The following is a 15,543-nucleotide window of genomic DNA, read 5'->3' on the forward strand; positions in this document are numbered from 1 at the left end:
AGAGCAACAATACAACTTCACATATTCGAAGATCAAAATTTATGCACTTCAACCTAAGTGGGTAGTTCCACACCCACCTAGAGATTTCTGTGTATCTGAGTACTGCGCGAATTTTGAACTTTGTGTGGTAACTTTGAAGAAATTACTGGAGCACGTGACATATGACACCTTGGTTGGGCCTGTGAAGTCATTAATAGTCTGCGACGTAAAGTGAGAGACTTGTTTCTTTTAGGAAGGTGGTGACTGCGCTGGAAAGGAATGACTGTCTTCACAGACACTTGGCCTGGAAGAAGTATTAGTAAGAACCAATACTCTAACAAAGAATATTACTGTATCCCGCTTCTGCAGAATTATATCGCAGCAACAAAACATGAACAAGAGAATATAAACGAAAATAAAACTTAAGTCGCAAAGGAAATGCGCCATATACAACAACAAAACACTGTGCTCATACAAGTGTCTGCCAACAGCAAAGTGTCTCAAAGGCTTTAGGAAGACTATGCAATGCTTCTTAACAACAAATTGCCTCCGATGAGCGTGACAGCTGTTTACATTAAATTCGTTTTAATGCAAGATCTTTTAATGTTTTACACGCACGAAAATACGGGCTTCCTGCATCATCGTAGCTGCGCAAGTGCAGTGACGCCTGTTATCTGGCGCTCTCTGGTAACTGCTGAAACGAACCTATTTCTAACAGGTCACGGGAAAATATTGCGAATGGTGGTTTGAAGCGTTACTTTCAAAGTAAATTTTGTTTTATGTCGGGTAGACCGTTCGCCTGGTGCAAGTCTTTCGATTTGATGCCACTTCAGCGACTTGCGCGTTGATAGGGATCAAATGATGACGATTAGGACAACACAACACCCAGTCCCTGAGCGGAGAAAATCTCTGAGCCATCCGGTAATCGAACCAGAGCCCTTAGGATTAACATTCTGTCGCACTGACCACTCAGCTACTGGGGCGGGCGTTTCCTTTTATGCAAGATGGGCTATGTGCGAGAATGCAAGACAAATTTCTTGAATCACAGAGCGTTTGACTCCATTTAAAAATCAACTCTGTGGGGACGACCATCTAGAAGAATTTCGAACCCATAAGATCAGACATTTATGTCATTATTAAAAATTTTACTGCCATAGTTATGTGATGTATCTTAAAGTGTAACACGTGCAAAAAAGGTCAACATTATATGTGGAAGCTTAGGATCTGTTGCGGCTTATTAATCTTCGAGACCAATATTATACGTGAAAGCTTTGCTTTTCTTGTAGCAACAATATGTATATTAATTTAAACCATTAACTTTTCTTATTTATGTGCTCGCGCTACTTAAGAGTGATCTTGCTATTGGCTGACTACATCATGTGTCTTAAGCTGTCATAAGCTGACGAGATCACGTGACATGAGCTGTGATTGGCTTCTTACAAAAGCACGTCGCAATCTCGATTTCAATGCTTCCGAAAGTAACAGGCGGTGTTCGGTGGAATTTGAATTTATGCCTTCGTAACACAAAAATATGTAGCGTACATGTTGCTGCACATCAAAGATCTTTCCAAAACGTGTTTTTTCCCATGAGTTTCATTTTCTAAAGTGCCGGTGTATAAAACCATAAACCATCAAAGGAATGATAAGTTTTACAGTGCCTAGGAAAAGTATACTGTCACTTAACACAGAAAAAGTGTATTTTAACCCGGGAGAAAGTGTATTTTCAACCGGGAAATTTTTTTCCTTCTCCATGTATACACCCTGTTTATAAGAGCCTCTTATGTGATAATGTTGTATGTATGTCAAAAATTTCAATTGTTTAAAAAACCTGTTCAACCTAAAAGTGGAAGCTATCCTTTTCAGGGAATGTAAAACTATATGGTACTAATAATAATTTAAAAAAAATAAATTAATTAAAAAAAATATGGACTCGCATTTTTTAGAAAGAAATTTCCATAAATTATAATTAAAAAGTTGAGAACACTATAGTAACAGAACTTTGACAGATACGTCCAAATGGAGGATTTCTTTGTAATCATATGGCAATTATCTTTCAAATAAAAAAAAACCAATAAAATATCTAGAACTGTTCCAAAGATACAGCCTTTTAAATATTTTTCTAAAATGGTATGCGCACTGTCATCTTATGGAGGGCTCTATCTCTAAACAGAAATTCTTTTGCAGAAAACAAAAAATACGTATTTCTTGCTTAATCCTTCATTTTAACATATGCTAAATTCGATAACATCTGAGACTATGAAGATAAGATTTTCCCTAGCCTGCGTGAATTGATATGGACTATGCCTATAATTTTATTGTTTATTACACATTTAATACTACAAACAAACTGCTACAAAACATTCCAAAAAATGAAAATTACACCGGTAGTTTTTAGGCATTTAGTTTCCTTCTTTCAGAGAATTTCTTTGCACTTGCTGGAAATTTTTGTAGAGATTTCAAGTCAGATTGGCTTGCAACAATGTAAATACGTCTCTCTCTTCTTTTTTGGGAGCATGTTTTGCATGTTTCCAATCATTCTACAACTTCTCTTGGTTCTGCTGTATTCAAAACACGGTGAAGGATGCACGAAATTCATGGGCTGTGTGATACTTGTCAACTCGTTTTTCTATCTGTGGCATCACCAGTGAGTTTACAAGCTTCTTCAAAAATTTATGGAGTTCACTCTAATACTGTCCTTGTAGGAATTGTGAAGAACAAATTTATTCAGCCGCCGGAAATACGGAACCGTCCGATCCCGCCCGTCTGCTTTGACCCACGACGTCACAAATATGGCAGAAATGACCATAAACCATGATTCCAATATGGTGTATATAAAGTCATCACGTACACATTATGAGGACGAAAATATATCGAAAAACAAACACACGTTCCACAAAAAGGCTAATGACACTAAAGGGACAAGCGCGCGAAATAGGGGGTTTTTGGGTGGGGACAAACTAAATATAAACAAATTTAGACACCCACCCCCATACAAAACCACGCAAAACGACGAAAAAACCGACATCACAAAACTACCCAAATACCACTAAATCATCTGGAACTGGACACTTCCCTTGACCTATATAGCTCAACAGCGGCTCCCGATCCCATAAATTAGGACCTAACACTTCCCTTGACCTATATAGCTCAAAAACATATCCCAACACCAATACCAACAACATTCACAGCCACACATTGGGATCGAACACTTCCCTTGACCTGTTATCCTTACGACATCTCCACATACAGCCATCCCTGGACCGAAACGCTAGGTAAGCCTCAGTTCTTCATGACATAATCAACACTTCAAGACTTCATCCAAAAATGCGAATAGTTGAAGAAATTTTATTAGAGACAACGCACTGTCCCCCATCATAGCCGACAACCGAAAACTGTTGACCCTGTCAGTCATATCCATACCTACCAAAGACATATAAAAAGTAATTTACCAAAATTCACAAACGATGACACACTCGCAAACTAAATCAAAAACATCACCTAACACACCACCAGAGAGCACCACCGATCGCATCAAAATGACACCTACAAACACGCCACTCTCACAAACTAAATTCCGCACCATCGTGACGTCACACATCACAACAGCCTTATGTCACGGGTCAAAGCCAATGGGTGGGATCGGATGCTTCGGTCGACCCCAGCCGCTATATGTCTAATATGCAGAGAAATAATGCCATTGGTCTTCATTAGCACAGGCTTCGACAAGCAACGACATTTCTTTTAACCTACAGTATTTCAGCAGAGCAAAAGATTAAGACTCCACACTTCTCATTCATCACTTCTTTCACCCAAGGAATTCGCAAGTGGCAAAACAAATTCATCTTCACAATTGCACTGTTCTTATACTGTATTATGTTCACTTTCAATTTCTTTGACACTGTTGATCCAAGATCATTTCCTAACCCGTCCCCAAACTATTTTAAGGTAGTACCCTCAAAGTCAGAGTCGATAACATGAACAGTGGCCATAGACCTGGTTACTGAATCCATATCACAAAGTCTCATAGACAGATAGCACTGACATAGTAGTAATAGTATAGGTCCAAGCCACGTTCAAGTTATTGAGAAAGGAAACCAATGCAGCTTCAGGAAAGAAAAACTGGAAAACACTGTAGTCTCCTACCCCATCACTATGCATTAGCAACAGAGTAACAACAAATGCTAGCAGTAGGTGAGACCACAACAGGGACATTAAGGGTTAAATATGTATGGAGGCAACAAATGTGCAAAACAAAGAAAATGGCAAAAAGCAGCAACGATATGAGAAACTTACTTACAAGTGACAAGGGGTTGTACCGGTACACAGCCGACCTCTTGATCCTTCTCAGTGTTGTGATAAAACATGTCGTATGCAATTTCTTATACAGAAACTTTAATGTAACCACATGTTTAGGCCTATTACACTGGTTTTCTCAAAATTAAATCTAACACATCAATTCTTTTTAATAATCCCAATGAAAGACTTCAATAAATATGCACAAATTCCTTATCTCGAGGAAAATTTGACAAATATAACCCACCAATGTTCTAACAACTTGAGCACAAATCAATGTTTTTAGAAAATACTTTCTGTGGGCACAATATTTTTTAAGGTTGCATTACAGAACAAACCTCCAATATATATGTGTGTAGAAAAATTTACTTACTGTGTTCTTCTCAACTTTCCAGTATGTCCTGCAAGGGTTGTACTTTTCAGCCCATTGTAAAATCCGTTAATGCCTCCTATTGTTGCTCCTGCCATGCATGAAACGCCTATCTGTGAAAACGCTAGCTCATATCGCCCTCTCTGTCTCGAAGCACCTTCAGGGAATATGAACTCCGGCTGGCTTTGTGGTAGGTACACAGGATTGAAGTTCAGGTAAGGAGAGAGGGGAGCGAGGTTTTTCGTTGAGCCTGCAACAAATTGAAATTACGCACTCTTCTAAATAAATACATAATCACAACAACTACTGCATTCGAGGACTCACATCTCTAAATCGTTTACAATAAATCGTAAGTTTACAAATGTACTATTTTGTTATAATAACTGAAGCAAAAAAAAAATACCGGGACGTTTCAATGTATATGCATCACACTAAGTGCTATCAAATCATTGCTCTACCTCTTCAGAACACATGAACATTTCTATAATTTCACAACACACACGTTAAGCCTATCTCATCTACACAAATTTAGGAAACTGTTCAGTTACTAATGCCAGTAATCACACACAGCTCTGCACAACATTGTGAACAACTCAGAGAAACAGTTCTGTAATCATTGGTGACACTGTCATTGGAATGAAAATTTATATTTTTAGTTTTGAACTAAAGAAATTTTGTTAATGCTACCTATTGTGCAACATATATTTTACAGAGTTTTCCTACCTGGAACGTTCAAGTCGGAATCCTTATTCGAAAAATCGGAATACATGCTACCGGAATACGTCGTTCGATCTCCCATATCAGTTTACTTTACAATAATTCTCATGCATGGGTAACACCAACAACTTAACCTATTACGAAACGTTTATCGAAAGACTTTCTCAGAGATGCTACTACTTCCGCAGTTGCTGCCATGGATGTATACCTCCATGGCTGCAACACCCAAAGCCTCTGATTAATTTTGCAATCTACGTACAAAATTTTTGACAGAACGTACAATAAAGACCAACGATCTTACGAGATTTCATAATGCAATAACGTATATACAACGACCGTATTTGATGTATTCACGGCCAACAATTATCCTAATTTTTACAAAATACATCAGTGACAGGAGCACTGTATAAATTCAATAGAAGTACCTTCTGTTTTAATAGAAAACGTGCACGTAAAAATAACATGACTGGTGTCGCCATAACTAGGTGAGAGACAAAATATGTAGCCATAGTAAATGCGTCAGGAAAAAGTCGTGGTCTGTACATAATTGATGATGATGGAGATGTCTTCCACAAGGGGGACGTAGGAAAAAAACAATGACTGAAAAGGAGTTGTTGGTTGAAAATCAGTATAGTGACGTCCTGTAATTGAGATAGACTGTTCGATTTCTTCTTCTCAACACAGGTCAGTTAAAATTTGATGGAATGGCACGGAAAGGGCGTCAAGATATTTCACAATCTGTTCCAAATTGCAGCATTCGCACAGGCCATCAACAGAATAGAACGGTATGGAATGGAACGGGGCGTCAAAGTTACTCTGGAAGAAAAAATTTTGACTTCGAGTTGGTGGGAAGAACGGTGTTGTCGTCTGCTAATATTCGAAATTGATTGTATCGATCGCCGAGATCGACGTCGACCACCAATCCGATAATATAAATAATGAACGTGTGTTAAACTTTATAGAAATTGTTGTTCTTATCTTTCTGTTTCCTGTGTAGTGTGTTGTGGCATGCTTTCCTGTAATGTTCTCTGTGATTATTCTACGTGTACCCACAGTAACAAAGTGTGTAATTCGTAGAACATTAACAACACATCATGCCATTTACTCTCCACTAACGAATTCCCACAATTGTGACCCATGTACATGGCGAGCACACAGCACTGCCGCCGATTCAATGGATATCACAAACTAGCAGTGGTTATTAGGACGTTGCACTTGTTTGACTGTGTTTCCCAAGGGTCGTATTGTGCAACCAACTATACAAACAAAATTAAGTCCTAAAATGCTAATGAGAGTGATTGCCAACATCCTTCAACATGTGCAAGTGGCCCTCCATCTTCCACGTGACAACATACACAATATTGGCTAGACAGTCAGTGACAGAGCACCTGCTGTAGATAAAGAAGAGTACACAGTTCATTTGCTTCGGAGCGACCTATTTTCAATTATCTGTGTGGATACTAATTTATTTTAATTTCTGGCGTATTTGTGTGCTTACGAGGCACAGTCTTTCGTTTTAATAGCAGTGTTGTGTACAGTACCCCCACTTGCATCGAACCTAAAATCGTATGGGTTTTTGTTTATTTATTTTGGTTAGATCAGGTCAGTGTCGGCTAGACTGTCAGTGAGAGAGGACCTGCGTGTCTGCTGCAGATAAAGGCGAGTACCCCGTTCATTTGCAAATTATGTTCACGAACTTCAAACAGGAGCGACTTATTTTGAAATATATGTGTGCATACTAGTTTAGCTTTATTTTAATTTCTGGCGTATTTGTCTGTTTACAAGGCACAGTCTATAGTTTTAATAGCAGTTTGATGTAAAGTACTCTCCCTTCCCCGTCCCCCGCAACCCCCCACCACCTTGCTTGCCAGCATGTATCGACGCTTGTATCGACCCTCGTGTCTTACAGTTTTTTGTTTATTTGTTTTGATTACATTAGGTCAGTGTCGGTTAGACTGTCGGTGAGTGAGGACCTGTGTTCCTGCTGCAGATAAAGGCGACTGCATCATTCGTTTGAAAATTATATTTACGAGTACTGTGAACTGACGCAGCTTCTGAAAAGAAGAGACGTACTTTACATTTCATCAGTGTTTTTTAGCTTCAACTCTCATATTTCATACATGTCTGTGTATTTATCAGGCCATCTGTACTGCAATGTTCAGATGCAAGACAACTTGGTGAACCATCGCTCACAGCACCAGGTGGCATTGGTTTCAATCACACAACTTAAGGCTGTCGCTAATGGACGTCACTTTTGGGAGGCAAGATGGGGCTATGTGAGGAATGTCCAGCATGACCCATGTGTCCCCCAATTAGTCCACTACTATAGCCATTCTGGGTACTGCCCACACTGATCCCTCATCCATGGTGAGTGGGAGGTCGTTCTAAGGTGTGGCTGGCAGCGAAAGACTTTCCAATGGCTAATGGCAGGGCCTCCCAGGTTCGTCTGATGAACAGTTTTCAGGCATTATATGTGTTCAACAAAGTCCCTGAGGCAGATGAAGTTGCTCACCCTTTTTCAGAGGAATCCTCTCGGCCTACAAGTCTGAACATTCACAGAGAGTAAGGTTACCATTAGTTGGGAACTTCAGTGTTAGGTGCATAATGGTGTCCCTTAGGGACACAGCTTCACAGGAGGGAAAGGACTCCAATTTGTATTCTGTATACATACCAGGAGGAGTCATTAGACATGTGGAAGGGTGCTCCTTGATGCCATGAAGAGCACAGTGTGCAGATAACTGCAGGTGGTGGCTCATGTTGGTGCTATCGATGTGTGTAGCTTTGGATTGGAAGAGATTCTGTGTGGTTTCAAGTGGTTAGCTGAAGTAGGAAAGACTGCCAGTCTTCCTTGAGAGATGAAAGCAGAGCCCACCATCTGCAACATTATGTACAGAACCGACTATGGTCCTTTCGTACAGTGCTGAGGGGTGTGTGAATAAGAGACTCAGAGGGTTCTGCGGCCATGTAAGTTGCAGATTCCTCAACTTACACCTTGGGGTGATGGATTCCCAGGTATTACTAAATAGGTCAGGAAGTCCACTACACAGAGGAAGCAGCTATAGGGGTTGCACCTTCCTCAATTTACACCTTAGGATGGTGGGTTCCCAGGTAATGCTTAACAGGTCAGGAGTTCACTACATGAAGGAAGCAGTTACATCAGCAGTGGGGCTGTATGGAGGGGACTGGGCAGCTTTTTGTTAGAGGGACTTGGGAACTTGCAGTAAAGGTTTCAATATGAAAGGATGCAGGACGAAAACAGGAAGAAGGTAGACATAGAAAGAATAAATACCATAGCTGTAAACTATTGTAGCTATGTTGGAGAACCAGAGTTCCAAGCACTAACAGAAACCACTGAATCTCAAATCTGTATAGGTACAGAAAGCTGGCTAAAGCCAGAAATAATTTTAGACAAAATTTTTGGTGGTGACTTCAATCTACTCTTTATATGTTGGCGAAAATACATGTTTGAAGACGATGGTGGGCATAAAACATCGTACGAAATCCTCAGAAAATTGTTTTGATCATCTAGTTCAGGAGCCCAGTCGAAGTGTAAATGGTTGCGAAAGCATACTTGATCTCTTAGCAACAAATATTTATGGTCCAATAAGGAGTTTCAAGCCATAAAGGGATTAACGACTACAAGGTTGTTGTAGCTAGATAGAATACTATAACATCCAAATCCACCAAAAATGAACCAAAAATACATCTATTTCAAAAATCAGATAAAAATTCATTTGACACCTTCCTAAGAGAGAGTCTTCACTCCTTCTGGTCTGACTACGTAAGCATAGACAAGATGTGGTTTAAATTCAAAGATATTGTGCTGATGGAAATTGAGAGATACATACGAAATAAATTAGTACACAGAATGAGTCAGAACACTGCTGCAGAAGCAGTGAGAAAAGCAAGCCAAATTTGAAAGAATGCAAATTCCTCAAGATTGACAAAGTTTTACAGAAGCTCACTTCAATGTGAATGCATTTAATAGTTTCCACAATGAAATTCTGTCTCGAAGTCTGGCAGGAAACTCAAAGAAATCCTGGTGATATATAAATTACACCAGTGGCAAGACACAACCATTACTTCCACTGTATGATAACATTGGTGATGTTTCTGATGACAGAGCCACTTAAGCAGAGTTACTAAACACGGTTTTCGGAAATTCCTTTTCAAAGGAAGACAGAAAAAATATTTCAGAATTCGAATCACGAACAATTGCCAACACAAGTAATTTAGAAGTAGATATCCTTCATGTAGAAAAGCAAGTTAAAAACAATCAAGAAAGGCAAGGCTTCTGGTCCATATTGTATACCTGCCAGGTTCGTTTCAGAGTAAGCTGATATAATTGTAAGTAACATGTTTGTATGTTGGCAGCGCTATAGACTTTGTTAATATCAGTGACAGTGCTCTGTGCCCTCGACAAGAGATTCTGTGGTTGGATGGACTAGCAGTTAGCGAGTGGGTACGGAAGTGTATGGACATGATATTCCGAGTGGAGACTCGGTGTTGATAGGAAGTGTATTGTAATGGAAGATGAAATGATGTGTTTATAAGAAAATACGCAAGAAAATGTATGAGGATGAATGTATGGTTGATAATGTTTGGGTTGTGGAATTATTGACAACTATATAATTTTTGGAACTGGATGTCACATGCATCAGGTAAAAGTTTCTAAATACATTGTTTGCTCTTCAACAAAATCTTTCTTTTGCTAACCATATGCCTCCTAGTAGTTAAGAGCCTATAGTAGTTAGAAGCTTTTTATTTAGCCAACTGTTGTTGCTACTTGCTGTAGTTCGTGCTAAGAAGATTTTCTGTGAGGTAAGTGACTTATCAAAAAGAATGGGGTTACCACTATCAAGATTCGTGATTGAAATTAGTTGAGGCAATTAACAGAGTTGGGGGTAGTTCCATATTTCTTTAATTTCATATTTTTTGCACTTGTATTATTGTTAGGATTTCTTGCAATTCAGGGCCATTCTTCTGTGTTAATTATTGGAAGCCATGTTATCAATATAAAGCAGTCAAATTGTGTTGGGCTTGTATATTGTGGGTAGTAAATGAATAGGTTAAGTTTGAGTTGTCTTTGTCAGGGAAAATTCTGTAGGTCAGTGTTTTATAAAAGAAAATAATTAAAGAGCTATTTTCACAATAGCTCCATGCTTCAGCAATCATATAAAACCACTCGCTCATAGAAAGATACCTACACAGGGACTGAAAAGTTGAACAGGTAAGTAATTACATTTCTCTCTTGAAAAATCAAAATGGACTTACATTTGCAGTTCAAATACTAGAGATGGCAGGACTGATAAATTTATGGTAATGTACAAACTTTTTAATTAAATAGCTTTTCCCATACAAGCATCAGTAATGAAAACTGTGCAATATTGAAACTAATGTTGTTGTTGTGGTCTTCAGTCCTGAGACTGGTTTGATGCAGCTCTCCATGCTACTGCTATCCTGTGCAAGCTTCTTCATATCCCACTACTTACTGCAACCTGTGGCAGCGGCGGCGTCTGATTACGCCTGGCGGTGTGTATCTCGTATCGCTGTTTTGCCCAGTTGGCTGGAGACTCACATCGCGAGGCGGCCCGTTTAATTATTGAGAATGAAGTCGTGAATCGGATGGTGATACCTTGGATGTGGCGTCCCAGTGTTTCTCTTTTCTAAGCGGCCGCGTGTGTCAGTGTTGTGCGTCGGCCAGCGGAGCGGCGCGGCGGGGGAAGGCCAGTGTCCTGGACTCGAACAACGGACTCCAGCTTGCCAGTCTTCGGCTGTCAGATCTTTATCGCCAGCTCACAGGTGACTGCTGGTGTGAGGCCATCTCCTTCCCGTCCTCACGAATCACCAGGGTACGTAAAATTCAGTTTTCAAATATCTTCTAACTTCTGTCTCCTGGCGGCGAGGCTGCTGCTTGTTATACCATTACAGCGGCGGACTTGGTGCTTCTGTGTACGATGTAGTCTCTTCCTGCATGACGGTCTTCAGAACTGAAACTGAACTGAAAACTACTCTGTCGGGCCCACTGCGTCTCGCATATTTATTTACTTCAGTTCACTGGAGGGGATCAACTTCACGGTCATTGCCTCTTCTATCACGTTGAAAAGCTTCTCGAATAATCTTCTTAAAGTCGGTCATTGGCTCTTGGAATGTAGGTGAGGGCCTTTGATCACATGTGACAATTGAGAAACACGTGAGGCGGTCAGGCGATGCCCTGACGGCTGAATCGACAGCGTCCGCTTATGTGGGGAGGGCGATGGCTTCTCCTGAACGTGCTGACTTCACGGTCATTGCCTCTTCTGCTCTGCCCGCTGTTTGCCAGTGTGTAATTCTTCTAAACTAAACTAAGTTTTCATTTATTTTCTAATTTCTGCTTCACTTCACATTGATTACACTAATTTATTTACCTATCTTAAGTACCACTCAACGGTACGATCCACTTTTGTTTTTCAGGAAATTTGAAATGAAAAAAAACAGAAGGCAGGAGCATTGATAGCAATAAGGGTGATAAAGATGTGGAGAATAGAAAAAACCTTGTTTTCAATACAGGGGATTCTCAGTCTCGAAAACTAACGAAAAAATTTGATGCTTACTCTATATTAATCGGTAATGGTAAAAACAAGACAAGTCTACTTTTTGGCAAAAATTAGATATATGCAGAGAAGTCTTCAGGATACTTAGATGCAGCATCTATGCAAAAATCACACTTGTCCTACATATATTAATGCTTTTACAGGCATACAGTTTTTCGTGTTCTTTGCAGTAACAACGTGAGTCCAGGACTTATGTTATTATTGCAAGAAATGGCAGATGGCAGCACCAAACGAACACACTAGGATCTTGTGTCATGTAGTGAATAGAATGCATGCCAGATGGCAGCACATCTGACGCCTGTGATCTTGTTACCTGTATGCATTGTTGTAGCAGCTGTGTATACATTGTCATTTAGTTTTGTTTATAGAACGCGTTTCTTTGGATTATCTATGCACAATGTCGAAGAAGAGTGGTGCACAACCAGAACTATATACAAGAAATGTCATAAAAGCTGCCAGAACGAAGGGAATTGGTTACGTGAATCACAGTGGAAGAGAAATTAATGCTGTAAAAATACGACCTGACTGTGGGTAAGTACAAAGGCAATGTGAATTAATCTCTTGTCTGTGTATTTTTTACTTCTTAGAGGTTCCCATCTGTTCTATGTTTGATGGTACGTAAATATCATATAGACAATTTACTCTATCAATAAAAAGTTTTACGTAAATAATTTTTTTTCAACTCTTTTACATTTCTGACATTGGTATTCGTTTATTAATATGTTTCAGATGTAAGAAACCGTGTTTCAAGAGGATATATGAACATGAACAGATAGATATATTCACTAAATTTCACGATTTTGAGCGTAAGAACACACAAGATGGTTACCTTACAGGGCTGATCGAAAAAGAAGATGTGGTACGCAGAAGACCCCGGAAAAGTGATGGCTGGCATAAGCCAAGAGCACTAAATTATCGACATCACGTGGTACCTGGAGATGCTGGCGGGTCGAAGTGTGCAAAAAGGCATTTTGTAGCCTTTTTGGCATTACAAATGAACGTGTGCGACGAATTTGTAACTGTGTGAAAAATAATGTTCGCCTATGTGACAATAGAGGATGTACTGCTTCAACCAATGCAACACCACAGGAAGTCCTATCGATAATTGAGTAGCATATTAAAACATTCCCTACGAACATCTCCCATTATTCAAGCAAAGAAATGCATTACTTAAATCCTGAATTATCTGTAAAAACTATGTACGAACTGTTCATGAAGTTATATCCTCATACCAGAATGTCATATGGAATTTATTTAAGGGTTTTCAATGTGCGTTTTAACTTACGCTTTGGGCGGCCGCAAATCGATACTTGTTGCTCTTGGGAGTCATTTTCAGTGAAGATTAAGACTCCATCATTGAACGATATTGCAAAGCGTGTGGCTGTAGTGGAACTCATGGTACATAAAAGAAGAAGCAAAAAATTCTATTTAAAGGTGGATGCTGTTAAGGAGAAGTGTGCAGAAAATGAGCATATGGTAGCATTGTGTTTCGATTATATGCAAAATCTGCAGTTGCCTAAGCTTCCAGTACCGGAAGCTTTTTATTTATGGCAAATTAACGTTAATACATTCTGTATTACAGACCTAAAGAGCAACAAATCCAAGGTATATTTGTACCACAAAGGTACTGCTCACAAAGGACCTAAGGAAGTATGCTCGTTTTTGGTTGATTACATCAACACAGAGGTACCTGATAGTGTTACTGAATTACATATGTTCTCGGATGGGTGCCCTGTGCAAAATAAGAACGACACAGTTGTAAGTTCTGGCAGATTAAAAGATGTATTCCAGCATTTTCCTGTGCATGGCCATTCATTTGTACCATGTGATCGTACATTTGCTTCCATAAATCGGGTGATAAGAAGAAAAGACAGAATATATTATTTGTATGAGTATGTTCAATGTATGTTGACATCATCAAAAAAAATTAATGTAAAGCTTGTTACCATGGAAGAGATTTTGGATTACAAAAAATGGTCGCCCAAATTTTATAAGCGATCCTGTTTGTCTGATGACAGTTATGAAACGAATGTGGACAAAAGCAGTAAAGTGAAATCACAGTGTCCTCATATATGAGCTTCATCACAGTAAAATGTTTCCAGGTAACGTTGACTGTTACTATCATATTGATGGTCTCGTAAAACACCGCTTTTCATTGCGACATTCATTACACACAGAACCAAAGTTGCCTGCAGAAATTGCATATAATAATAAAGTTGCAATCAATGTCAAAAAATTGAAAGATGTGGGACGATTAATGCAATATATTCCTGATGAGCACAAAGCCTTTTATCTGGAATTGCCTGAGTGGCCTTCTGTGGACACTCCTGAAGATGATTCATAATAAATTTTTGGTGTAAAATAACCTGTATAGTGTAGTGTTAATCCTTCATTGTCCTGTTTGGTGAGATAAGAAATTTAATTCCTAATGTCACGATTTACATCGTCATATCTTTAGTCTTTCCATACAGTGTGTGCATACATTAACAATATTTTTCAGTTTCTCTGTAAAACAACATTAGACCTTGTACAAGTAATATTGTATATTATATTTATGCAATAAACTAATTTTTGATAACATAAACAAATGTTAATATTAAAATGTCAGTCCAAAATATTCATCCTGCAATAACAACATTAGTCCGTACAATTAAAAAAAATCGCTCATGCAAAGTTATTACATTTAAGGTACTTTGTTTTATTGTAAAACCTTACCTAACATACACAGTCAATATAAAAGTTAATGGATTTACCCTACTGTCCATTATTTAGCCTGTATACAGTTTTTTGCTTCTCCTGAAAAAATTACTTTTTTGGACTAATGTTGTTTTTACAATTAGTGATTTGTATATTCTTATGATTATGTGGCAGACTTGTCAAAACCTAATACTTCAGAAAGTGTGTTTGGGGGAAAACATTACCAAATCACTGACTCTCAATTTACTCTAAATGTGATAGCGACTTACTGTTCAATAGCATTTCTAAACTTCATGATAGAGTTAGCCTTCAATACTTTTCCTGTTCTGTCCCATGGCCGTCCATAATATCGATTTTTTACTTTTACAGATTTAGAAATGGACCCAAATACGGATTCTACACTGGACGACTGCTCTATAAGTTGATCGAGCATCAGTTTTATCAACCAAACGGAAGAAAGAGTTGCTGGAAAGTTATTGGACACCCCCTGTGTCTATAACTTTTTGAAAGACGCCACGCATTTAAAGTGAAAATTTAATTATTTCTGATTGGAAACGTATTTATCACAGTTGGCATATTCCCAGTACAAATGAAATGAAATGATTGTATGGCATCGTTGGCCGGGAGGGCCCTAGTTGGCGAAGTTAGGCCGCCAAGTGCAAGTCTTACTTCATTCAACGACACATTGGGCGACTTGCGCGCCATAGATGAGGATGAAATGATGATGACAACACAACACCCAGTCCCCGAGCGCAGAAAATCACCAACCCAGCTGGGAATCGAACCCGGGCCCAATTTGCATGGGAGGTGAGCACATTACCACCGAGCAAAGCAGATGGAGTTGCAGTACAAAAATGGACCTTTTTGTAAATACTGAACGTTTTTTCCGCCAAA

General features: G+C 39.0%; 1 protein-coding gene across 1 annotated transcript in view; it reads right to left on the minus strand.

Moving 5' to 3' along the window:
- LOC126240588 (mitochondrial import inner membrane translocase subunit Tim23) overlaps positions 1-5,546 on the minus strand; it is a 73,970-nt gene extending 68,424 nt beyond the window's left edge. Inside the window, exons 1-2 of the mRNA XM_049947936.1 lie at positions 5,366-5,546; positions 4,646-4,892 (exon numbers count right to left, since the gene is read on the minus strand). Coding sequence (XP_049803893.1) covers positions 4,646-4,892; positions 5,366-5,441 — 323 coding nt within the window. The 5' untranslated portion in view covers positions 5,442-5,546. The remainder of the gene's footprint in view (positions 1-4,645; positions 4,893-5,365) is intronic.
- Positions 5,547-15,543: the final 9,997 nt, after the last annotated feature.

Source organism: Schistocerca nitens, chromosome 1 (genome assembly GCF_023898315.1).
Source record: "Schistocerca nitens isolate TAMUIC-IGC-003100 chromosome 1, iqSchNite1.1, whole genome shotgun sequence".
Classification (NCBI taxonomy): domain Eukaryota; kingdom Metazoa; phylum Arthropoda; class Insecta; order Orthoptera; family Acrididae; genus Schistocerca; species Schistocerca nitens.